General features: G+C 32.5%; 2 protein-coding genes across 4 annotated transcripts in view; both read left to right on the top strand.

The window, feature by feature from the left end:
• The first annotated feature begins 13,115 nt into the window (after positions 1–13,115).
• Positions 13,116–19,575, top strand: LOC145162179 (ADP-ribosylation factor GTPase-activating protein AGD12-like). Of its 3 annotated transcripts, none has more exons than XM_079081413.1 (9): positions 13,116–13,257; positions 13,598–13,645; positions 14,197–14,278; positions 15,458–15,533; positions 15,609–15,772; positions 16,965–17,079; positions 17,182–17,298; positions 18,983–19,078; positions 19,195–19,290. In XM_079081413.1, exons 1-9 carry the CDS (start codon positions 13,116–13,118, stop codon positions 19,204–19,206), a joined length of 852 nt encoding a protein of 283 aa, XP_078937539.1. In that variant the 3' UTR covers positions 19,207–19,290. The 3 variants fall into 3 exon arrangements, with proteins under 3 accessions (XP_078937539.1, XP_078937532.1, XP_078937534.1); XM_079081406.1 differs by having other exon boundaries at positions 13,119–13,257; positions 19,167–19,575; XM_079081408.1 differs by having other exon boundaries at positions 13,141–13,257; positions 13,396–13,645; positions 19,167–19,575.
• Positions 19,576–20,568: 993 nt separating this feature from the next.
• The window catches only part of LOC145162203 (flavin-containing monooxygenase FMO GS-OX5-like), a 36,005-nt gene continuing 29,033 nt past the window's right edge, over positions 20,569–27,540 (top strand). Inside the window, exons 1-3 of the mRNA XM_079081416.1 lie at positions 20,569–21,194; positions 26,281–26,351; positions 26,652–26,801. Of these exons, the coding sequence (XP_078937542.1) occupies positions 20,669–21,194; positions 26,281–26,351; positions 26,652–26,801 (747 nt within the window). The 5' untranslated portion in view covers positions 20,569–20,668. The remainder of the gene's footprint in view (positions 21,195–26,280; positions 26,352–26,651; positions 26,802–27,540) is intronic.

The following is a 27,540-nucleotide window of genomic DNA, read 5'->3' as shown; positions in this document are numbered from 1 at the left end:
AATGGACAAGCCGAGATCTCAAACAGGCAAATCAAAAGCATCTTGGAGAAAACGGTCAACCCAAACCGCAAAGATTGGAGCATAAGGCTAGATGATGCCTTATGGGCATACCGTACTGCCTTTAAAACCCCCATTGGTATGTCCCCATATAGGCTGGTGTTTGGAAAAGCATGCCATCTTCCGGTTGAACTTGAACATAAAGCTTTTTGGGCTATAAAGAAATTCAATATGAATGAAGATGAAGTGGGAAACAAAAGGAAGCTAGACATTCAAGAGTTAGAGGAGATTCGGAGTGATGCGTACGAAAGCAACATAATTTATAAAGAGAAAACAAAAGCGTACCATGACAAAATGATCTCCCGGAAGACTTTTGTGCAAGGACAAAATGTGCTTCTTTACCACTCAAGGTTCAAGTTAATTCCAGGGAAGTTAAGTTCAAGATGGGTTGGTCCTTTTGTGGTCACAAGGGTGTTTGACCATGGTGCGGTGGAAATCACGAGCAAGCAAACCGGTAAAACATTCAAAGTTAATGGTCATAGATTGAAGCCGTTTTATGAAGGATTAGAGGTGAAGAATGAGGAGGTTGATGTGTTGGAGAACCCCACGTACCAAGATTGAAGCATATTCGGGGGCAAAGTCGAGCCAACGACTTAAAACAAGGGCAGCTAACCGGGAGGCAACCCGGGGGTATTTTCGTCATTTTTCTTTAAAACATTTCGTTCTTTGCATTTTTATGGTTTTTAATGTTCCAAATGTGTTTTGTCATTGTTTTCAAACCAAAAAACGGACCTTGGGATGCAAAAGCATTTCATTTCAATGAGAGGGAATTTTTAAGTTCAAAAAGTGGGGAATTGCAAACAGAGAGCAACACGGGTCGTGCCCCACTGAGCCTAAATTTAACACGGGTCGTGTTCATGACAAATGTACCATTTTTCATCCAGAGAGCAACACGGGTCGTGTTGGCTTTTGGCCCAAAGTGAACACGGGTCGTGTTCATGAAAAACTGACCTTGACCCATACAGAGAGCAACACGGGTCGTGTTGAGTTTTGCCTTATGCTCAACACGGGTCGTGTTCATGCTTCAGTCAGTATAAAAACCCCCAACACGGGGCGTGTCAGTTTGGCCTGTGGGAACACGGGTCGTGTTCTCGCAGCAGACCTGGTGGTTTTTAATGAAAAAAATCGAGACTTGGCCTCATTTACCCTCACAATCACCTCATAACAGCCCCTCTCTCCCAACAAAAACCCAGGTCCGATTTTCATCAAAACCTTTCAATTTCTACAAGATTTTGGCTTGCATCTCCAAAAAGGTTTGATTTTTATCATCTATACTTCATCTTCTCCATCCTAGACATCATTTTCTTGCATTCTAATGGTGGATTTGGGGGTTTTGACAAACCCTCGATCCGAAAATCTCATATGATTTTGGTGTTTTTGTGCCTTAATCTTCAAAAGGGCAAGCTTGGGGAGGTTGAAGAAGGTCTTTCACATCAAGAACAACACAATCCCACGCACGATTCGGTAAATTCCTTCAAACTCTTCACTTATGAGATTTGTGTTCTTGAGTCAAATTGCTTGCAATTGTGGTCAAATTGGACTTGATTCTCAAGAGGAAATCATTCAAAACCAAATTTCCCGCGAAATTTTGGTGGTTGAATTCCTGTTGACTGGACCCGTCAACAGTTGACTTCTTTTGACTTATTGACCGGTTGACTTTTAATTTGTCCCAAATTGACTATGGAAGGTGAATCTTCTAAAAGGCTTAGGCGCACCAAATCATCCGCCCGCCGTAGTAGGCCTAGGACCCCAACCCCATCACCTCCACCTAGGTCCCCATCACCACCACCCAACCTGGCTCATGGTGGTGTCGTGTGTCTTGGCCCAATTCAAGAGGGCAAATTTGAGGCATTCCTTCAGCGGGGTCATGCCATCCAAAAGTTTGCGCATGTGCCATCCCTTAAAGAATTGCACATTTATAAACAAGTCCAAACCCTGTTTCGCAACATAGGATGGCACGGGTTATTGAGGGCCCACGAACTGAGTTACAAAGTCCAAATAGCTGAGTTTCTATCCTCAGTTTATTTGGACCATAGGATCCTCTACTTCCGTCTCATGAATCAAGATTATGAGATTTCCTTGGATCAAATTAATGCCATTGTTGGGGCCCCAACTGAAAACACATTTGGCCCCACTGACCCAATTCAAGGATACTTTGATTTGACATGGTGGACCCAACTCACCCATTTACACCCATACGTCTCTAGCGCTGCTAAAGCCTCATCACTTATCCATCCCGTGATGAAGGTGGCCCATAGAATCATTGCTTCGCTCGTCGCCCCTAGAGAGGAGCGAAGCACCATCAGCGCGCTAGAGCTCAAAATCCTTTATGCAATGGCTCATCCCGAGGACAACCTCGTTCCTCATTATGGTAAATTTTTGTGCCATAAACTCATCCGCCTGAGCACATACCGATCGGGAAGGATTTATTGCGGGGGTATTGTCAGCATGCTCGCCAAGAGCGCCCAAGTCCGAGCCCCATACCCCGGTCCCCACCAGCCACTGCCGGGTGAGCCTTATCTCACCACTGTTGTCCTTGAGTCCATGCGACTATTCTGTTCGGCAGCGGATGGCACACACCACTGGACCATGGGTCAAAATCATGATCCAAAGCTCCTCATCACACCAGAAAACAAAGGCATTCTTGATCTCCGGAACCCCATTCACATGACCGATTGGCAAATCATGCCATACATCTTCCCCCATTCATACTCCACCGAGGTAGATGAGCAAAGTGAAGAAAACGAGGAAGGCGGTGATGATGATGATGAAGAGGAGGAGGAGCCCCACCATGCTCCTCCCACCGGTGGTGCCAGCTCATCCCATTATGTTGCGCCCCCGTCTTATCATCAGCAGTATATGGATGAATTCCAGTCCATCCATACCCGCATTGGCACCTACCAGCAAGATATTGCAAGCCTCACTCAGAGTTTCTCTTCCTTCACTACCCAGTACGCTCGGGATCAAGAGCGTCAACGCAAACATGAGGAAGATTTTTGGGCTTGGACCCGAAATTCCGGTTATTATCCTCCTCCTCCTCCTCCGTTCTAGGTTGTTCCGCCCTCTCCGAGTATCGGGGACAATGCTTATCTTTAAGCTTGGGGAGGGGTAGAGTTGTACATTAGGTTTATCCATGCATTTCATGTTCATATTCATGCATAAAAAAACTCAAAAAGATTTTAGCCTTCTTATTTTCTTTTTCTTGCATTCTGCATTTTAAAATCTATAAAACCCAAAAATATTTTCTACTTTTTGCATCCCGTTTTCATTCATTGTGTTTAAAAAAAATGTACGAGATGATGACACTCTTTACATACAATAGCTCCATGAAGTGGGAAAACGAGAAATCAAATGAAAAAAAAAATACCCGAGGCGACCGGATAGTTACCGGAAGTGTAGATTCAGCTGCCATAACTAGGGGACCCAAACACCGTAATTCGAGACCCTAGCCTTAGATAATAAAAAAAAAGAAATTATATTGAAACGTTTTTTGGGCGGTAATAACAGCTTTAGGATGATTTGCTTCTGAATGTTTAAAAAGAATCTTTATCGGCAACTTTGGACCCACAGAACACGGACCTATTTGTTGACACGCGTCACCCTCGCGGTGACAGAGAGCTTAAGTATCAGATCCACACAGTCAAGAAAGAAGGAAGGGTACAACTGTCATATCTAGTACCCAAATCAGAATTTCAAGTGCCAAAACGAAGAAATCTCAAGAAATTCCAAAAATGAAGATTGAAGAATCCAAATTCAAAACGAAGTACAAATCAAAGTTCAATCAAATCAAAAGCCAATTCAAAGTCAATTCTGGCAAATGAAGAACTGTGTGATATGATACTTGTGGCTCTCGAAAAAGTGAAAGCATAGGAGCTGGGCCCCTTCGGGTGGGCTCACTGTTTCAGCGAAAGCTGATTCGCCGTGACGGGTTCTTAAGGATGCGTCGATTCTGATTCTTGGCCATCTAGTCTTAAGGACATGAGATCCGGACTATGTTATTTTCGCCCATAAAGCTTAGTAAGGTATAAAGTTTTAATAAAACTAGGGTTGGATTATTGGGTTACACCGTTTCGGGTCTTCCTCACTTTGGGAGTCTGTGATATATGGAAGGAAGCAGGATGGTTGCCTAGGTATTAATGATTGGAGCAATATTGATGTAAAGTCTGATCGTACTTATATAGATTATTTACTTGTGCCTTAAATTTCTTTTTGATACATTTTGTTTCTTTAGTGCTTCTGTACATATTTTTTCTTTTGCTTTTTTCATTGTTTGCATAGCATGCATTCATCCCGAGTCCTTAGAACCTTCCCGTCCCCTTTTGTTCTAAGTTTCTTTGTGTCATCTAGAAATCGTCCTGTTTCTTGTTCTTTCTTGAGGACAAGAAAGGTCTAAGCTTGGGGAGATTTGTTAGGTGCATTTTGTGCACCTTTTCGCACAACCTTTAGCCCTTTGTATGTATGTTTTTAGCATAATTGTTCATTGCTTTTATTGCATTTCATCATATTTAGGTTAATTTCTGGAACAACCTTATTTGCACTCTTTAATGACATTTTCAGGTAAACCGGAGGTTGGAGCGCGCTTTTGGAGGTGTCGGGGGGCATTGGTGAAGATTGCGGGATGATCGGGCGTAAAACGGAAGAATTGAGAAAATCAAGTTTGGACTCGGAGTCAGAGGGCAACACGGGGCGTGTTGGGTTTGGCCTAGAAATCCAACACGGGGCGTGTTTGACCATCCCAGGCATTTTGACCTCACTGAACACGACCCGTGTTCATTTACTCTATATTGACACGGGGCGTGTTGGTCCATTTGAATTTTTTTTAGCATCATACTTTAGAGTTGGAATCGAAGTTGAAGGGTGTGTTTTCACTTAACACGACCCGTGTTGATTTACTCTATATCGACACGGGCCGTGTTCAACCTAAAAACTGCTTTTTGGCAGTTTTTCCCTTTTTCCTTATGTCGGGAATTGGGTCATTTTTTACACACACAGAGCATACCAGAGCACTTTTGGAGAGGAGAAGTCAAGGGTTTTGGCAAGGGTTGTTCGTGAATCATTGGGAAACATTTTAATTTCTTCTTTGTAAGCACTTTAGACTTAATTTCATCTTTTAAACTTGTTGATCTTGTTCTAGCCATGTGTGGCTAGAACCCTAACTCCTCCAATTTCATGTTTTGACTTTTTGGTTGTGAATCAAATCATATGACCTGATGTTTGTGTTTAATTTCTATCTAGTGAAACTGATTTTATTTTAATCGAATGTTTTGTTCTAATAATGATTCTTATTGGCCATTTGAATTAGGGTTACGTCATTCAAGTTATTCATTTTGCAAAATCCGTAATTGTTTTGTGAATTGAACTAAGTAACAAGCATTAAATTGATTTCTTATGAATGAATTTAGTGTAAATCTTTTCACACATTCTTACGCTCCCGAGCTTGTGAGGAGTATTGGGTGTTGTTGGGAGCATTCACAATAAGCTTAATGCAATCTTTTAATCTAATTCTAAGAGCTTGTTTAGATTATGTTAGTAAGGTTAGGATTAATCAAAGAGCTTGTTTTGATTGATTAATGTGATGAATGGAAAGTGTTACAGCTTGTTAACACTTTCAAGTACCAACTTAGATAGAATGAAACAAATGTCTTGTCATCTTTGGTTCACATTGCTGGATTGTCATACATGAAGTTGGAGTCCCTACAAAATCTGAACTTAATTCATTCGTTTAGTTGTTTACTTGTGTTTTAAATTTATATGTTTAATCATTGCATTCAAAACCCCCCTCTTAATCTTTTGTGAACAAATACCTTACGCAAAACAGGTATAGACTGATTGCCCCGTGTCTCTGTGGATCGACCCTGCTTGCCCTGTACTACCTTTCTAGTGCAATATAGTGGGATTATTTTGGAGTATACCGTACCCTTATATTTGTTGGGTTTGACACGCCTAACATGGATCCATTTACAAAAAGGGATCAGGACTTTTACCCCGTTTCTTTGGTTTGACCGGGTAAAGGAATACAATCCATCCCAATTGAAGCCACGAAGGAAAACAGAGGCAGTCGGGCAATAGAACGAATACGGCTGAACGAGAGAGGAACACGAGGGAAATCGAAGGTGACAATCGGGTGGGGTCTTTGATCCATCGTGTATAACCGAACTCAGTAGCAATCGCCGATCCCACGTATGGAACCACCAATGCTTGGATTGGTTGGGGAAGAAAGAAGAAAGTGATGGCAGGTGCGGTGGTCGATGGTTTTATGGGTGTTTGGCTGTTGTTGATTGTAAGAAAGAACGAGGGAGGAAGGAGTTGCAGCCATCGACGTGGGTGGCGACAATCAGCATCTTTGATGCGCTCCTCTTTCCTTTCCTTCGTCGCCAATAGTCATGTTTTGAGGGGATATCAGATCCTCGATCCTTGACTGATCGAGATGGAGAAACAAGAAGGGAAAACGACCATTAGTGGGGATGTTTGTGGTATTTCTTATCAGATCGTAAGAAGGGCAGCCACCGGGGCAGAAAAACTCAATGGAGACCAGGTAGCAGCGATCGGCGGTAACATCACCGCTTCCTTCCTCTTCTCTGGCTGCAGTAGACCGGAAACAAGCAACAACAGCAACAGTCGACGGTGGCTAACAGGTAAAAGAAAGTTCTTTTTCTCTTTTCTGTTGTGGATTGAAATCGATGGGGGTATTTGGGATGTTTTTTCTTGATTATTTTGATAGAAAATTGATGAATGAGTAACTATTTGGGTGTTTTATGTTTTACAGTGGATCGATGGGCGTACAAAAATGGATGTTTTGGTTTGACAGGACAAGAAAATAGACGAGAAGTGTTCTTGTGTTCTTGACTGGAATCAATGCAGAATGAAAGGAAATATGGAGGTGTTTGGGTGTTGATGTGAAATCAGTGGGGGGAAGAAGAAGGATTGAAAGAAAATTGAATATAGATTGGTGATTCATTGCAGTTGTATTCAAGGAAGGAACACGTTTGAGTGTTCTACAAGGTTGAAGAAGAAGAGTGCAGGGTATATTTTTATCAGTTACAGCTTGTATTTGTACGATGATTGTGTTGGAGTGTTAACCTTCCCTTTTCCTTGATTGACAGAAGAAGTTTCCTTGATTGAAAGAAGAAGTGTAAGTGTGGTTTTGCTTAGGGCGAAGCTTGGAAGAAACATAGAAGTTGTCTTTATTTATTTATTTATTCATTTATTTGTATCTATTTATTTATTTGTATTTTGTAGATTGAACAAATGTATTTGGTTGAATTTGGGTATATATTGATGTATATTCATGCTATATCTATGTATGTATTATGAGTTTGTTACATAACTTGTATTTTACATGTATATAAATTTAAACTCATACGTTAGGAATATAAAATTTATATATATATATATATATATATATATATATATATATATATATATATATATATATATATTTAGTGTTGTTATATAAGATTTAATTATATAACATATATACATTGTGATTATACTATTAATATGGATTATTTTGAAGTTGCATAGGACACCAAAAATATATATACATTTATAGTGGCCTTGCCAATATATATCTTATAAACATTTTCACAAAAATAACTACAATATATTTTTGTATATATTTATTTATCGTGATGTATACCTCGATTCTCATGTCCTCGTAGCGGTTCATATAAATTTTCTAAAAATGTCTGCTTAATTTTCAGGTCGTGGTGATTCCAAAAATGCAAACGGGATTGAGTTTTGTTATACTGATCTTTGTGAAAATACGTTTAAAGTTCCGCGTTTAATTAAGCTGATTTTCGACTTTTATAAATATTTTGTATAAAAATATTTCAAATATGAAATTAAATATTAGGCTATAGTCTGAGTCCAAAAATGCTTTCGGAATCTCTATTTGAGGTGTGCAAGTTCCTCAATTGAAAGAAACTGTTTTAGTGGTTTTTAAGAAAATCAGTATTATGATGATTCTTGATTCTTAAAACAGTCGTATCTTTTGCATACGAACTCTGTTTTGGACGTTCTTTATATTTTTGGAAACAGAGAAACACGTACTACAAGACTTGAGTGTTTGTTTTTCTCACAACTGCTTAATGCGAAATTTCAGTTTTTCAGACGCATTCCTAAGGTTGCAGTTTGAGTTGTTAGATTTGTTTGCCAGATTACATATTCGTAAGTAAGATATCATCTTGTATCTTATAATAGTTGAAATAACTCATTTATTTTATATTATATGAACTAAAACTCAATGAATTAGATTACAAAGAGATTTACTGTGAACTTGACCTTTCACAGTCTGTGACCTAAATTCCGGGATGTCACATCTTTCCTAAAATAAACTAGTGCTCGTGTCTAAAATATGGTAGACACTCATCTCACAATCATCACTTAGCATTCTAAGTTTAAGTCTAGAAATCCTACAAATTCCTAGTTCACTTAAACTGATGCTCTGATGCCAACTGTGACATCCCCAAATTCACGGCCAGAAAAGACCGGTTTAATTTATGTTTTTAAAATAATCTCAGAGTAATCCTTTGATTAAAAGAATTGCGGAATTTGTTCCCAGAACGAAATATGATAAAATAAGATTTACCAAGGCATTTCTTAAAGAAATGTATTTTTATTATATAACAAAACTCGGGATGTCATGTTCCGATACAGACCAAAAGCATAAACGGAACATTATAAGCCTTACAACAGTTATATACACTACAGGCCTATAATCAAAATATCTTGATAAGTCGTTCAACTTATGCTCTCGCGCCACTACCTGTAATACAAAGAAAAGTGAGTGGGTCAGGCTTGGGAGCCTGAGCATATAGGGTTTTCAACCCACAATAAATAAATTTATTAATTTCATCAAACGACAATAACCCGATTACCTATTCCCGTTATCCTCACTTTACGTCCCTAAAACAACTATCACAAGGGACCTAGTCTAAGGATTTTCATCGGGGCGACAACACTGCTTGGGGGGTTTCCCATCAATTTATGTCAAATAAGGCAACCATGTGGGGGATGGAGTACAGCAAATGAACACCCAAGCTCATTAACACCTACAGGTTGCGAGCCTGCCAGCGTTCCACTGGACTGTCTAGAAAAGTCTGTGGTCGTCATCCATACTCTGCTAGATGACTATCTGGATCACAATAACATCGAGGCCTCTCATCATTTTATTTCATCACACATCAACTATCTACCCATGTTTTACCCAACATATTTGTAGATAAAATACATATACAGTTTAATTTATTTAAAAAACTGTATAAATCATTCTTTCATTATCCATCGCAAATAAATAAATAATATATAATCACATAGCACGTATTTTATATAAAATACTTCATATCTATGTGTAAGATGAAAGTGACTATACACTCACTTGATTTAACGATAATCGGGCAGCACTTCGTTTCCTAAAACAATTGTTTCTAATAAAACCGGGAGTTTTATTGAGAAACCGGGCTCTGCGAGGGTTGGGCTTCAAAACCGAAAAGATAAAATTTTCCGGGTCTTCGGGCACTTCGGGGCGTGTTTCAGGTGTTGGAAATGATCTCGGGGCTTCGGGGGAAATCAAAATAGTGAAAATATGAGTTTAGGGGTAATGTCAAGGAAGCCACGAGTAAATGGTTTTCTTACCATTTACTCTAACCCATTTGGCAATTGTGATGGAATAAGCTTGCACTGCTGGGAGGTTTAATGAAGATGAGGTTCTTTTCTTTCTTTTTCCTTTTTTTTAATTTTATATGAAGTCATTTATTGTTTTTCTTTCTTGCAAACATTTAATTATGTTGATTATGAGAAGAGTCGAATCTTCTTTCAACAACTCATATTTGATGTCAGCTACTGTCACTCTATGGTAATTGAAAATTAAAATTTTTTAGTAAATAGTAACAAACTTTTATATTTGTTCAAATACATATCATAAACTTACTGAACATTCAATTTTGTTTCATTGTTATGAAATTTTTTATTTTTGTTTGTTGAATGTGGCAAGTTTATGGAAAAAAATTGTTAAAATAGTAACCACGTTTCAATTTTGTTATGATATTATGAAAATGATGAAAACATTAAAGTGATTATGTGGCATGTTTATTGAAACTATATAATGAAACTGTTTCAATAAACCTGTCACGTCAACAAAAAAAAGTTTATAACCATGGAACAAAAAATACAAAATATCATAATACTAGAATAAAATTGCAAGTTGGGTGGCTAATGCTTTCGAAAATTAGTTTGAGGTACTCACTTGAACAAAGTTTAAATTTGGTTACTTTTTAATGAAAATAGTTTTGCTTTTTTATATTATTATTATTATTTGGGTAGTGGCTAATGATTTGAATTTATTTTTTCATTATTGAAGCAACTTTGTGTACTCCGTGGCATTCAAGCAGTGAAAAAACATTGATGTGAACAAATTTCATAAAACTTATGATACATTTGGATGAAAGTTAGCACCTATATTAGTCCAAATTGCATCCCACATCAGGTAATGCCAATTGTACCCCTATTGACCTGCAATTTGATCGGACCGGTTTTACGAATGCGGGACTGATTCAGGTATTAACCGGGTAGGATCAAAAACCATGACTAATTTGCTTTATATGGTAGTCACTTTCCAACATATGTGATTGCCAGTTTTTCTCTACAGTTTCACTCTCTGTTTTTCAACAATGATTTCATGATCAGGACTGAATTGTTATACATTAAAAAAAAACAATGATTTTGACTATTTTAACACTTAAGAATTTCAAAAGTTTTCATTTTCATTATACTACCTTTTATCAACCACTTATTTATCTATATTGTAATATAAACTTATTATTTTATATTTATAAATTAGATCGGCCTTTTGTTTTATTAACTTTTACTTTCTGTTGAACAGGAAAGGGCTTGCATAGGATACCATTGTTAGATAAAAAAAACAGACAATATTAGATGAAAAGGGATTTATAAAATATTTTAAGATAGATAAGGCTAATTGTCTAATTGTTGTGTTTTTGTTGCAGGTCGGAGACAATTGGTGTCGCTAAACTAATCAACTTCCCAAGTAACAAGTGAAGGATGGAAGCATCCAAAGGTGAATCTAATTCCATCTAGTTATATATAGTTTGTTATATATTTCTATTAAATTAAGTTAATATAACAATTTTAAATACAAGTGGTTTCATATTATGTTATTTTTTTAATGGTTTACACCACAAAAAGGGAAAACACCAACAATAGTATGAAAAAAATCATATACAAAAAAGGGTTAATGACTAACATATTTTGTTCCGTGTTCATATTTAGGCAGGGGCGGCCCATGGGCCTCGGCAAGCTGGGCGACCGCCCCGGGCCCCCAAATGCCATAGGGCCCCCATTTTATATCTCTTATATTAATTGTATAGTATTAGCCCATTAGGTTTAAGCTTATTGGACTGATTATTATTGAAGCCCAATACAACAATACTCTGTCTCTTAGTCTCTTATCAGCGTGCGTCGTCAACCAAAAAGAAAGCGGGAGGAAGAGGAATCAGGAACGACTGGGCGTGCGAGAGTGCCGACTTCCAAGGCGCAATTAAATCTTCAACGATCGGCTATGGAAAATCAAAATGTTTTCTCCAGATTCTAAGGTAAGCAATGGTCTCAATAATCAGATTCTTCTATTTCTTCTTCAGTTTCAATTTTTGAATCGATCTCTTATTTCTTCCCCAATTCTCCCTTTTCTAATTTCCGATTTAGCGATTTAGTACATCTGATTGCTTCTCCTTCTACCGATTTCTTCCCCAATTCTCCCTTTTCTACCGATTATTGCCTTCTATTTTCGATTTTCAAGTTTAATTTTTTTTTCTGCTATAGAACTAGACCATTAAGAATCTGTGAAGACCACTTAGTCGTCACAGTCTCACAGACGAAGACAAGATCACTCGAAGAAGCATTAATCCCACTTAGTCGCTGTCTCGTTGTCTTCTCGGTTGTGAATCTTCTCTTTTTTTTATCTGTAAGTTCTAATTTCTAGCATTCATATTTCTTATTTTTCTGTGATTTTCTATTTTTTTATGAATCTGATATTCATAATTTTATGCTATGTAGAATCAATCCAGGAAAATGACCTTCTGATTGTGTGATTGTGAATCCCTGTAACTCACTAACTCTGATTCTATAACTGTAAGTAGCCTTCTCGGTTTGTTTTAGAGATAATTTATTATTCATTTGCTTAATTTCAGTTATTTAATGTTAATATTTCTTTAGTTTTTCTTTGATATGTTTATGTATTAGGGTTTAGAGCATGTTTTGGCTTTTTTATTTTATTGTTTTGTATTTTATTGTTTTGTATTAATAGTTGATAGGTTGTTTGGCTTACGGGGTCTGTCTCGAAGTCTTTTCTTTCTATAGGTGGGAAATCCCTAGCCTTCAATTGTATTATTTTTTTTAATTAATAAAATTTCCGGAGGTGCTGCCCTCTTATTTTAAGAAAAAAAAACAATATGAGAGCCCCAATTTTGTTTTTGGCCCCGGGCCCCATTTGGTCTAGGACCGGCCCTGTATTTAGGTAAGAATTTTTTTTAGATATTTGACCATGAACTTGTTTCACATGTTAAAAAAATGTATTATTGCTTATAACGATCGGCAATTTTATATTTTATTTTAACATGCTACGTAATTTCAATAATAACATGTATACAAAAAAAACATTATTGGCTGAATTTAAATACAAAACAAAATTTTTAAGTCATTAACCTTTTTATATGTCTAATCTTTGAAACCTACTATTTTCACAAATGCCATTTGCGAAAAAAAAAATCTGCGAATTTCATCAAGACGAGATGATTTTGGAGATGGTCTATCAACTTTATAGATGTCGATCGCAATAATTTAACTAAAATATTAGTTATTTTTTAGAACATTTTTTTTTGATATTCAAATATATTTGTTTATTATTATTATTATTATCGATATATATTTAAATAGATTCATTGTAAAAGACAAGAAGGTTGCAAACATCTTTCCAAAAAAAAAAAAAAGTTCGGTTTTGACAAGAACATATTTGACTTCATTATCGTTGTTGCGACTCGTGTATGAAAGCATTAAATAACACATCCATTTACACCGCCCCCTTCGTGACCCAACTGGTCACGGAGCACGTTCTCATCACATCCCTCTTACCTTCCATTCCAACGCAAACGTTAACAGACACGCTCAATTCACAATACCCATCAGGTAAAAGTTCAAACCTTTGGATCCTTCATCGCGATTTCTGGTCCATTTCGTTGACATCAATTTGATTATACTTCGTCAAATCTTAATTAACTTTCGCCTATATCCGTGATTGCAACTCTAAACTCTTCGACTTTGAAGGATTCAAGTTTTGTTCAATTTCAACTACAAACTAGTTCGATCGAGTTGGATTTGGAGAAAGAAGGCGCGACTTTGAGAATCCGTTGTGGATTGATTAAATCTGATATTGCTTTTGAACTTTTTCTGGATTTTGGTGTGGTGTAGAGCTGCATAGTTAGAGAATTAAAAGTTCTGTTTGGTGATTGTGGTCTGTATTCTGTAGGCAAAAGGATGAGTCACCATTCGTCTGCACTTGGGAAAACACCTTCTGGTATGATTCATATACTCGATTGAGCATTTTGATTTTTTACGCCCTGTTATCAATTGAATTGTCCAAAAATTGTAGTATAAAATGATAAACTAAGGAATTCCAATTTCCCCAAAAATCGGAAGAAAACCATAAACCATTTCTAGATTTCGCTCCTTCTGTAGATTGCTCTTTTAGTATGGAATCATCTGTTAATGTCCTTACTTGCTATGTGTTATTATATATAAGATATAAGATACAATAAAGTTTATATTGACTACTAACTTTTGGGGAAAATTGGATTACTACACCATAAAAAGTACAATTGTTATATCTTATGAATGTAAAATAAAAGGGCATTCAAGTAATCTTATGTAGACGAGGAGGGCATTGATGTCTTTTTCACGCACAAGAGATCAAGAAACAAGTCTCTTTCCCACCTTCTAAATACTTGCAACTTTTGTCCCATTGACTTAAGAGTCTGAGTCCTATTCATGTATATTTAGCTTCTTGAATATTAACAGTTGTTTTAATGGCTGATTTATTAGATTATATAACTCTTTTTGATAATGTAGGCAACAGAAGATTAAAAGATCTATTGCAGCAACGTGATAATCGAACATGTGCTGATTGTGGTGCACCTGATCCTAAGTGGGCGTGAGTTTTTTTTTTTTTTTTTTTAATTTTATAACTATTAGAGTTAATTTAAATGTAAGAAATAGTAATGTACTTCTATTTGTTTGTTTATTATAGCTATAATTGAGTTTATATTTCAATGTTCAATGCTTTAATAAGAAAAATATAATCAAATTCAATGTTGTAACACAAAGAAATAAAAATATGATGCTCTATAATAAACAAATAAATGGAAATAAGTTGCTGTTTCTTGCAATTAACCCTATCTATTTTCCTCAATTTACACTCCTCATATTTACATTAGAAATTTTATAATGACAAAAATGTCCATCTTATTTTACCTCCTTATAATATTCAAAATTTCAAATATTTACTTGGTAAAAGCAAAATGATAAAACTTTTAAACTTTTCTTTCCTTCCCTTAATTCAAGAACACTAAAAACTGTCAGCTTTTCTTCTCTTTCTTTCCAACTCTAGAACATGAATAAAATAATTAGTTTCCTTTCTTTTCCTTTTTTCCTTTATTTCTTTTCCAGCTCTTTTCCTCCAAAAGAAAATTAGAGAACACAATGTTATTATTACTTTGTTAATGATTACATGTCATCTACTTTATGCACATAAAGTTATATATCACTCTTTCTCATCTAATATCTGTTCATTTATTTTAAAGTCCGTAAAATATTCAAATTTGATTCTATATGTAGCATGTTTATATGCTTGACATATTTTCTAACTTTAAAAGGACTGCTATATACATATAATTGTGTTTTATATATTATATAATACCAAATAACTATATACATTTTCTCTTTCATTATTATATTCTTGCACAAAACTCAAGGACCTCATTATATTTTCAAATTCACAAACACTTGAACAATATTGGAAATGGTTGGATTATAATTTATGAAGAAAAATAAATCTTCTTTCATGGAATTGTATCAAATAAATAAAGAACATAGCCTACTAATTTATTTTTCTTTCTCTAGATTTTCAAATTTCAATACCTTAATAAGAAAAAAAACCAACAATACAATGTTGTAATAAAAATTAAAATAAAGTAGGATGCTCAAATAAACAAAAAGACGAAATTCAATTACTATTTCTTTCATTTATCCCTTCTTTTTTTTATACATAAACAGTTTTCTACATTTTTTTTTCATGTATAATCATATGAAAATATTTCATCATGACTTTCAGGTCGGCTAATATAGGAGTGTTCATATGCTTAAAATGTTGTGGTGTTCACAGAAGTCTTGGTGTTCATATTTCCAAGGTTACCCCTCTCCAAATAAATAAATTAAATACATTCTTGAACCTAATTTTAATGATAATAATCTGAATTTGACAGGTTTTATCAGTGACATTAGATTCATGGAGTGATGCTGAAATTGATGCCATGATTGAAGTTGGAGGAAATGCATCTGCAAATTCAATCTATGAAGCATATATTCCTCAAGGAATTTCTAAACCTAGACCTGATGCTACTCAAGAACATCGTTCAAATTTTATCAGGTGGACGATTTTGCCCTTGGCATCTAATTCATGCCCTTTTGTTCATCTCTTCACAATTTATTTTTTTGCCTGAAAAAGACTTTGTATTTTTTCATTTTTTTGAGAAAAGCCCTCAACTTTGTATTTTTTTTTTCCGAAAAAGACCCTCAACCTTCTAAATGTTTCAGAATAAACCCTCAGCTTTTTTAGTTTTTCTTGAAAAAAGCCTCACATTTTACAAGTTTTTTTTGGAAAAAAAAATGACAAAGGGTTAGATCGGAAAAAATGAAAAAATGCAAGGTCTTTTTCAGACAAAATATAAATTTGAGGTTTAATTCAGAAAAAACACAAAATATAAGGTCTTTTTTGAGATTAACCCTTTTTGTTATTATAAGAATTGTACTTTGAATCTTTTTTCTTAAACCCATTTTATAATTGTCTTCATTAAGATCTTAAATCTTCACCAACATATAAAGAAATCAAATTAGGATGCTATAAAAAATTCACGATTTAAATTAAATTTCAATACTTTTTTTTTTTTTTTTTTTTTTTTTTTCTAAAAAGGCTTTTATGCAGAAAAGTCCTATTATTTTGGGAAAATTTTTGATAAAGTCCTAAATTGTTTTTAACAAAAAAGTCCTGATCATTTAGCATTTTGCCTAAATTAACGAAAAAATCTTTTTTTTAAAAAAAAAAAAAAAAACAGGAAATGACAGATTATGTGATTTTCACAAAATAATGAGACTTTTCTGTTAAGAAAAAAAGATTTAGGACTTTATTGAAAACTTTCCCAAAATAATGAGACTTTTCTGCATAAAACCCTTCTAAAAATACCTAGAAACTATATCTTTTGTTATAATCTTATGGGGAAATCTACAGAAAAGTCCCAAACTTTTGGGAAAAGATTCAATAAAATCCTAAAAAAAAAAATTTAACAGAAAATCCCGATTATTTAACATTTTGCCCAAATTAACGAAAAAGTCATTTTTTATATTTGAACAGGAAATAACAGATTATATGGTTTTCTCAAAATAATGAGACTTTTCTGTTAAAAAAAAAAACAAATTAGGACTTTTTTGAAACTTTTCGTAAAAGTTTGGGACTTTTTTGTAGATTTCCCTAATCTTATGTGGGTTATAAACTTTTAATGGGTTTCTATTATGGGTGTCTTATCTATATTGGTCAACTCAATCTTTGACCATTTTCCATGAAGGTCAAAGTATGAGCTTCAAGATTTCTTGAAACCAAGTTTAAGGATCTCATCAAGTAATTCTAGCTCTCTAAAATCAAGTTTATCAAGAAAGATTATGGACAATGTTCCAAGTAATGTAAGTTTATTAAAAACTTATACATGTCATAATATATTTATGAATTTTTTCCAATGAATTATTATTTTATCTATATTTATGATTATTAAAAAATAATGACAGAAAGGCATGGTGGAATTCATTGGAGTCTTGAAAATCACAGTGATAAGAGGAAAAAATCTTGCTGTTCGTGACATGCTTTCAAGTGATCCATATGTTGTCCTTACTTTAGGACAACAGGTCAGTTTCCATTTATACCCCTGCCATAAATTGAAAATTAAAAATATAGATATAAACAATATTCAAAGTACTATTAAAAGATAGGGTTAATCTCATAAAAGACCTTATATTTTGTGTGTGTGTGTGTGGGTGTTTTTTTTTTTTTTTTTTTTCTGGATTAAACCTGAAGTTTATTTTTTGCCTAAAAATGACCTTGTAGTTTTTCACTTTTTGTGAAAAAGCCCTCAACTTTGTATTTTTTTCCTAAAATACCCCTCAACCTTCTAACTGCTTCCAAATAAACCCTCAATTTTTTTAGTTTTTTTTTAAAAAACCTTCACATTTTGCAATTTTTTTGGAAAAAAAGGGAAATTGTCAGAAAAGTCCCAACATTTTTGTAAACGTTTCACTTTAGTCCCCCAAAAAAAATTTTGAACAAAAAAGTCCCGATTATTTGATTTTACACGATAATATGTCATTTCCTGTTAAAAGAAAAAAATGACTTTTTTGTTAATTTGAGCCAAAATAAAATAATCGGGACTTTTATGTTCAATTTTCTTTTTTGGGACTAAAGTGAAACTTTTCCGAAAATAAGGTCTTTTATGAGATTAATCCATATATAATATTTAAAATACTATTAAAAGATATATACTTTTTAGCATTCTATTGAGTTGACCACTTAACAAATTTTTGTAGTGATTAAATCATTATACATTTTTTGACCACTCAAAAACCATTTTTCCTGGTTTTAAAAAGTGTTAAAATAAGGGTTAATCTCATAAAAAACATTATATTTTGTATTTTATCCAGATTAAACCTCAACTTTATTTATTTTTTCCTGAAAAAGACCTTAGATTTTTTCATTTTTTGATCCGAAAAAACTTGTAAAATGTGAGGGTTTTTCTGTACAAAACTAAAAAAGTTGAGTGTTTTTCCGGAAACAGTTTGAAAGTTGAGGGTTTTTTTTGGAAAGAAAGGTAAGTTGAGGGTTTTTTCGGACAAGTTGAAAAAGCATGTTTTTTTTTTCAGGAAAAAAAATTAAAGTTTAGGTTTAATCTTGGAAAAAAACACAAAAATTAAGGTCTTTTATAAGATTAACAGTGGCTAAATCGATAAATTATAAAAGTACCTTGCAAAAATATATTAAAAAAAAAAGTAAACAAAAGCATAATGTTTCAATCACTACATAAGTGGCTAAATAGAATATAAATTTTCTTTTCTTTTTGATACTTTTCACATAGAGTGGTTTCTTATGTTTCCTTAAACCAAGAGTAAATTACACAAGTGGTCCCTATGGTTTAGGGTAATTTGCGTATTTGGTCCCTAACTTATTTTTTTAACTCGGAAAGTCCCTACTGTTTGTTTTTGTTACGCGCTTGGTCCCTGTCTTACCTAAAAAAAATTATTATTTAAATAGGGAAAAATGGTGGGGTAGGTAAGGTAAGATGAGGGGGGTGGGGTTGGAGGTGTGTTTATTTAAATAAATTAAAAAATCAAGGGCAAAATAGTCTTTTTAGGTAAGATAGGGACCAAGCGCGTAACAAAAACAAACAGTAAAGATCTTTCGAGTTAAAAAAATAAGTCACGGACCGAACGCGCAAATTACCATAAACCATAGGGACCATTCATGAAATTTACTCTTAAACCAATAATATTATATTTTAATTAATTAATTAATTTATTTTGGCTGGATTAATTGAAATAGAAGGCACAAACAACTGTAAGAAATAGCAACTTGAATCCAGTTTGGAACGAGGAGCTTATGCTTTCTGTTCCTCAGAATTACGGGCCTGTTAAACTGGTAACTATATAATTTAAATTATATTTTTTTTTATTCATATTTTTTGCTGACGTGGGAAATGAATAAAATGTTTCCTCAATGAATGTAGCAAGTGTTTGATCACGATACATTTTCAGCGGATGATATAATGGGGGAAGCGGAAATTTATATTATGCCATTAATAACATCCGCAATGGCATTTGGGGATGCGGGAATATTAGAAAATATGCAAATTGGAAAATGGCTAAAATCACATGATAATGCACTTTTGGAAGATAGCATTGTCAATATTATCGATGGGAAAGTCATACAAGAGGTTAAATTAAAACTCCAAAATGTTGAATCCGGTGAAATGGATCTTCGAATAGAGTGGACCCCACTTGACCAATAATAAATAATTGTGTAAAATATTCTAACGTTTTTATATGTTTCTTGGATTTCTAATACTTATCTTGTTGTATTTATTGGTTTTGGGTTCTTTACGTTATTATGAAAGTTACGTTTGATTTCTCCGTTTATTTTAAAGGGTTGGATGTGGATAATGACGATTTATTCTAATTTCGTTACATATAGTTTATGGTCCATGTGTATGATGGTGATGATTTTTTTTTTATCCAAATAAGTTTAAGTGTTTTATAATTAAGTTTATCTATTATAACACATAATATAGTAAAAAAACATTTTCTATTATACTTAGTTAAAGGTTAGTTTGATTTTTTATATAAATTTTATTATGTAATATGTAGTATAAATTTGAATATATCATTGAGATTGTTTTATTTTATCTATATAATGATATGTATATGTTTCAATCCAAGATATATAAATCCAGTTTATCTTTATGTTGGTAAAAGTTCACCGGTAGATTTTTCTAAACATCTGCGAAGTGCTTCTGAACTTAGTTCCCCGGTAGATCTGACTCAGTCAGCGACTATTAAACAGCTCATGAGGTGCCATGTTGAGGAACTGCTCTTGATAACTAATGTGAGGAAGTGTTTAGGCAAGGTCTATGGTAAGCTCTACAAACCCTTTGCCTTAGCAAACCTTCTACTTCTAACTTTAGTCGGCCAAGTCAAAAATGTTTCTTTGAATAACTTTTACATGAATAAAAGGCTAAGTTTAACCAATAACCATTTCTAAAAAATAATATTAAAAAATATATCATGATCTCCTACTCATAAAACGAGCTAATCAAGAACTTTGTATATCTCATTTACTTCGACACCACGAGATACTTCCAATTAATTTGTTTTTCTAGCATCCGATGGTCCAGAGATTGAGTGGGCCATCATCACAGACAGCGAACAATTATCTATAATCCTATATTTTATGAAATAGTTTTCTAAGCATTTGGAGTTTTGTGACAAGTTAACGAATATACATATACATAATAGAATAAAATAAAGACTAAAATATAATAAACTGACTTTTTCTAGCCTTCAACTCCTTTTCATATAATAAGGATTTAAGATTGTCTAAAATATGTTAGTCCAACTTTGTAGACTCCTCAATGTTGGAAATTACTTTGGTAATTGACCAATAAAGCCTTTATATACATGGCCTATAGTAATTCTTAAACGTTTCTACTTGAAGAACAAAGAGCTATCTGCCATGGCAACTTCCTTAAAGGTGGCTGTAATCGGTGCTGGTGTCTCTGGACTAACGGCTGCTCGTGAGCTTCAAAGAGAATCCCACCAAGTTGTGGTGTTTGAAAAGTCGCACCAACTTGGTGGAAATTGGGCCTATGATCCACGAGTAGAATCCGATCTTCTTGGACTCGACCCAAATAGAGATATTGTTCATGGATCTCTTTACAACTCTTTGTGCACGAATCTTCCTCGTGAGCTCATGAGTTTCACCGATTTCAAATTTAGTGAGAAAATATATCGAGATGCGAGAATGTTTCCATGCCACAACGAAGTTCTAATGTTCTTGGAAGATTTTGCAAATAATTTTGAACTTATCAAATTGATTCGGTTTAATACGTTGGTAACCCAAGTTGAGGTAATAGACTCGGGGATCACCAAGTTTGTGGTCGAGTCAAAAACAAGTGGGGTGAATAAGGTAGAGGAATTCGATGCGGTTGTCGTCTGTAATGGTCACAACTTTGAACCTCGATTGGCTACAGATATTCCATGTATATATAACATATAATAATACTTAGAGCATCTCCAATTAGAAATCGATATAGAGATTGGATATTTAAAATCCACATCAAAACTAGCATTTTAGTATTGGAAACTATGCATATTTTTGTCAAATAATTCAACCATTCAATATGAATTAAATTCTTTGATATTTAATTCAACCAACTAACCCAAATGCATTGTATTCCTAAGTTTATAGTTAAACTTTAGATCTTTTTTATTTATTACCATTTTTTATAAATATTAAATAATATTTCATTTTAATGTTCGATGTTAAATATTAAATTTTTAATTATAATATAATATATTTAGTATTTCTTATAAGTATGTAACAATTTATTATCTTTCGTATTTTTGGACCGCTCCCCTTGGAGAAAGTTATGTTTTTAGTTTTGGGTTTTTGTGATACTGTGTTTTTTTAAATACTCATTTAATTTAGTTAGTTTCTATACCGTTATATATTATTTTAATTAAATGTTTTTTTTCGTGTAACATTTCATTACAAAGAAAATTAAGTGATGCTTGTGTAAAATATGGAAAATTTAGATGAGGGACTTTTATAATATAACTTTTCAAAATGTTCAATGATCGTATAAAATTGAAGTTAATTTGTTTTTGTTTGAGAAAAAAATTATTATAAAACTATGAATGCTTTTATTAATAAACTCACGACTTTTATTTACTACTACACTAGGTGTAAAACCAGTGTAATACACGGGTTGATTAAAAAAAATTAAATATCAAAATATAAATAATAAGTATTTTTTTAAAATAAAATTTTAAAATAAAAAATGAAGAAACGTATTAATTGCAACTTATTATTACATTTATTACATTTAATACTTTACATATATATAATAAATAAGTATATAAGTATTTTGTGGCTTTTTTAATTTTAAAAATTGAAAACCTAGAAATTGACATGTGGATATTATATATTTTAAAAATATTATAAACTGACAAGTGTCAAAACTCATGAAAGATTGACAAGTGGCAAAATTATTTTCATTTATTATGGAGGATAGAAGATGCAATAGTTTAGTTTACCGACTTGCTTGCTTATGTTTCATAAGTTTATTTAGAAATTTGTTTTATTAATTAATAAATATTTATAGTGTTGCAGTTTGGAACAAGGTTGTTAAGATCGAGATCATATATAGGATCGTTTTTTGTTTTGCAAGATCGTAATCATAAGATCGAATCGGATCGTAAGATCGCACCCAAAGCATTTTAAAACATAAAAAAATACATATTCATCGATCAATTAACTATCCAGTTAAGAATAAATACTTTAAAACATAAAAAAAAATACATTTTTAATATATTATTTAACGATAAACAATTCAAAAAAGGTATTTTAAGTAGTCAGTCTAAAAAAATATTTGCTTTCAAATATATATATATATATATATATATATATATATATATATATATATATATATATATATATATATATATATATATATATATATATATAGGCTTAGGTTATTATATTCAAAATAATTATTGTGTTATTATATGCATAAATGTGGGCCAATCATTTTACTTATTCTAAGAAAGTGATTAGTACATATTATTGAATTAAATATAGTTGAAAAATACCATCTAATTTAACTAGAAGGGTATTTTAGTCAATTAACATAGATTTAGTAAAGGAAATTTGCATATTTTAAGGGATCATATATTCTATTAATTTTAAAAATCTGATTTTACGAATTATAAGGTTTTTAATTCGGACATTCTGACAGAATATGTTTGAGTATGTTCAAAAATAAAAAAAAAATTCTTGAACCATAAAATAATAAAAATATTCTTGAACATATTTTCTTGATCATGACTTTAAAAATTTCTTGTAGAATAACAAAATTCTCGAACCATCAATTGAAGAATTAAATCAAAAATTACATTAATTCTTATAGAATACATGTAACAATTGCTAAGAATTACATTTATTGTTAAAGAATAAAACTAAAAAAACTTTCAAATCTGGAAAAAAAACATCAAAATCTAACAAAGACACTACTACATTCTAAACGAATAATGTTGCTAAGAGGCGTCGTTCAAATTTCGTGGTCTGTTCTTCAAGCATCAGCTTCTGTAGAAACAAATCCAATAATAAATTAGTGAGAAAATATCCATATTCCATTCCAACATAATTGGAATTCGTGATTCCATTCTGATAGAATTGGAATTCATTTACCAATAACTATATTAATTCGGGGAATTCTAACAGAATATGTTCATGATTATCATACAAAACATTCTTTTCTGATAGAATAATATAAACGAAGAAATACCATTCAGTTGAAGCATTTTAGCGAGCGCTTGGTGCGCATCAAAACAACTTTCAATTTCGGATGAGAGGGTGCTACAGCTGCCGCAATAAGAACCCTAACCCTAGGAGGGTGCTACAACTACCGCTTATACCCCATCCTTCACCCTCCTAGGCCGCCGATTGTAACTATGGCAGCAAGCGATCGGAAGAAGAAAGATATTGGCTGTCGCGTTGTGTTTCACGTGAGTACGAGTGTTTCTGCTCGTGTTTGGATGCGTATTCCAGAATATGTCGTCGTGTGTGTGCTTGGTCGGCCGGAAGTGGAGTGTGTACGAGAGGGAGATGAGAGGGAAAAGGTTGGGGGCGACGATGAATAGAAGAGAAGAGGGAAGAGGCGGACGTGAGGATATATACTAGAAATTGGGTTTTAAAACTGATATTCATAAATTAAAGGGATATTAATTGATTTATATATTTACCATAATTAATTAAATGTATGATTACATATTTACCTTTTTGAAATGACTGGCCTATATTTATTCATACAATAACACAATAATTACTTTAAATACCTGAACCTAGCTCTCTATCTCTCTATATATATAAGACTTTTTCATTAAAAATCTTAAAATGAAAAAAGTAATTGTATCTTTGACTATACGAGAGATTTTCCCCTTTGATGTTTTTTTTGTTTTATTATTATTATTATTATTATTATTATTATTATTTTGTTGTCGTTGTTTATTTGTTATTGGTTAAAAAATCATATGACCCATGAGATTATTGAAAAAGCTCGAAGAGAAAAACTTGCTAATTAATAAGTTTTGAAAAAACTATTACATCCTGTTCCCGAGTTCACTTATTAGAGAAAAGAAAGCAAATTGGTGGAAATTAAAAGAAAGTAAAAGAAATTGATGCTTCCAAAACTAAATAAAGGAAATTGAAAGAAATGGAAATACCGTTTTCCCTTCTAAAACACTGCATTTTTTTTTATTAAAACGAATGCAAGTTGTTCGTTGAAAACAATAATAGTTTGTGAACTATTTTTTCGTTCAACAACGAATGTATTTTTTTTTTTGTTAAATGTAGTATTTGTTTGTGTAAAATCGGTGCAGTCTACTTAAAAAAATCTATTATTTGGATTTTAATTTTTTATAGTATTACTGAATCAGTCGTATGTCGTAGCTGGAACATGAATGGCTCATGCATTCCAAAAATTATTCGGTAATGCAAGTCATCTCAGTGGTACAAACTTATATATTATGTAAAACTCACATTCAATAATTTTACTAAATTATTAACTAATCATTTATAGCAATAATTGTTGTGTAACAGAAGTTATATATTAACAGTGTTCTGGTAAAACAACCATAAACCTATTGTTCAGTTTTTATGTAAAAACATATACTCATTGGTGATACTAAATCATTGATATATAATTATCGACACATTAATATATTGTCATTAAACCATATTAATAATCTATTGTTACTAGATGGTGTTAGTGAATCACTGTTTTAAAATTGAAATGTTAAATAAAAAAAAATTATTAATAAAAAAATAAAACTCTGTAAAATACCAATATTTTAGCCATGTTTATAGAAAAGTGTCAAAATAAATTTTATTTACAGAAAAATACACAATAAAGGCTAAAGCTTCGGGAAAACCCTTTTTTGACAGATTTTTTAGATTTAACCGGTACCCTGTATTTTTTTTCGTAAATTTGGTCAAAATATTTAGACTTTTTTTGAAAATTACCTATTTTTAACAAATAACCAAAATATTAGGACATTAATATAGTTGTCGGTGGACTAAATATTATCTTAGTGCTTGTTGACCACTTCAAACCCTCTACTTTTCCCCTGTGCATCGTTTGGGTGTCATGGTAAAATGCATTTTATTGTATTCCTCTGATGTTGGTGTTCCTTTAATATTCTTTAACCTAATTAGGACTCAACCTTAATACCTTACTTAGTAATAACCATCGACTAACACATATCTATTGAGAGTGAAAAGTGAACATTAAATAGAAATTTAAATTGAAACCAGTTAAGAGTAATTTTGTATTTAAACTGTTATTCTAAGTTCAATTTCCACTCTTGATGGATTTGTGTTAGTCCATAGTTGTTACCAGGTAAGATATATAGGCTAGGTGATAGTTAGATTAAAGAAAATAAAAAGAACACCCACATGGTATGAAACAAGAATGCACAAGAGGAAGATAGAAAATTTGAAGTGGTAAGCAAACAATAGAGAGTATGTAGTCCATTTTTACATTTCTAGAAATTAACAACAAATATATTTTATAATAAAAAGATATGTTATAATTAAAAATAATTTGTTCATAATAATATATATTAGTTAATGTTAATCTTTATAAAAGTCCTAATATTTTGATTATTGGTTAAAAATAGGTTAATTTTCAGAAAAGTCTCAATATTTTGACAAAATTAACAAAAAAAAAAAAGATGAGATACCGGCTAACTCTGCAAAACCGGTCAAAACTAATTTATCCGAAGTTTTAACCGTTTTCCTATGTTTTTCTATAAATAAAATTTAGTTTGAGATTTTTTCATAATTAAGGTAAACTATTGAGATTTACTAGAGATTTCCCATAAGAAAACTACCAAAATTAACTATATTATTTAATTTAGACATAAAAGTGAACAAGAACTGTATTGTTTTTAAATAAAAAAATTGCAATATATTAAACAAACAAAAATCACACAGAAACCTTAATAAAAATAATTTGTAGCGATTTCATATCCAATTAACTTGAAATATTGTAAACATTGGAGCAGGTATTGAGACATGGTCTAAAAAACAAATGCATAGCCACAACTATCGTGTTACTGAACCATTTATAAACCAGGTTAGTAGCACAAAACTCCATGTAAATTTTCAAAAGCTCTACATATTCATTTTTATTCCTTAATTTTGTGTAATCACAATGCATTAAACTTTAAACGTTTTTAACAGTGCTTGCCAGCTTATGTTAACTAAATAGGCCCTTTTCTTTTTTTTTTTTTTTTTTTTTTTTTTTAATTTCAGATGTATCAACTTCATATTATGTGTATGATATACATTTTCACATCAACAGTCATTTTTTATTTATTATGCATATTTTGTGTCACATATGTTACAATATAATATGTGGTCTGTAAATGAAAAGATTGTAGTTGTAATCGGAAGTGGACCAAGCGCAACTGACATATCAAAAGAAATAGCAATGGTTGCAAAAGAAGTTCATATGTCGTCAAGATCTCCACTTGTTAACATGTCAAAACTGGAGAAGTTCGACAATCTATGGCAACACTCCAAGGTAATATAATTTATATACTTTAGTTTATAATCGTAGTTTTCTTAGTTTGAATTCTAATATATGTTTTCCCTATAAAATATTTGGTCCTAAGGTATATAGTTAAAATCTCACTACTAGAAAACAGTGGTATTAGCAACAGAATTTTAGCCATGGAAAATATCCGTTGAAAATAAAGAATGTCCGCGGGTAATCCATTACAATACTGCCTATGGATTACCAATAAATTTATAATCGTTGGTAAAATTACGTTCTTAAGAAAAACCATAGCAATGAATTAGCAATGAATTCCGGAAGAATAATAATGATATAGCACTTCTTCCTTCATTTGAGTTTATAAATTAATAATCCCATGTGCCTATAGATTGATGAATGATTCAACAAAAGGCTTTGCATAAAACTTCAGGTTAGCTTAGATAAAAAGTACTCATGACTAATTCACTATCATCCAAGACCATATAACTATACCTTATGATGCTAAAAAAGAAAACATCATATTTTTCTTTCCCTTATGCTTATATATAAAATGGCTTGATATTTCTTCCGTGGTTATTTATAAATGCAAGAGATAGACTATTGTATATGTTAGGATATGTTTTGGTAATTTCGTATTATTTTGGGCTACTTTTGTTTATACTCCTAATTAATGGTAGTTTTCACAATTTCCCTAATTCGCTACGTATTATTATTGTCATGGTACCATGGTAATTTTATGCTTCTTCCTTACAATCAAAGATTCAAT

Source organism: Lactuca virosa, chromosome 1 (assembly GCF_052849685.1).
Source record: "Lactuca virosa cultivar CGN04683 chromosome 1, Lactuca_virosa_CGN04683_v6, whole genome shotgun sequence".
NCBI classification, from domain to species: domain Eukaryota; kingdom Viridiplantae; phylum Streptophyta; class Magnoliopsida; order Asterales; family Asteraceae; genus Lactuca; species Lactuca virosa.
Note: the sequence above shows the minus strand (reverse complement) of the source record. Positions and strands in the feature narration are given on the sequence as shown.

Bases quoted from the DNA above. Each gene is read 5' to 3' on its own strand.
- LOC145162179 (XM_079081406.1), top strand. From the start codon at position 13,606: ATGAGTCACCATTCGTCTGCACTTGGGAAAACACCTTCTG. The intron at 17,299-18,982 runs GTCAGTTTCCAT...TAATTGAAATAG, and splicing joins TCCTTACTTTAGGACAACAG to AAGGCACAAACAACTGTAAG. The intron at 19,079-19,166 runs GTAACTATATAA...CAATGAATGTAG, and splicing joins ATTACGGGCCTGTTAAACTG to CAAGTGTTTGATCACGATAC.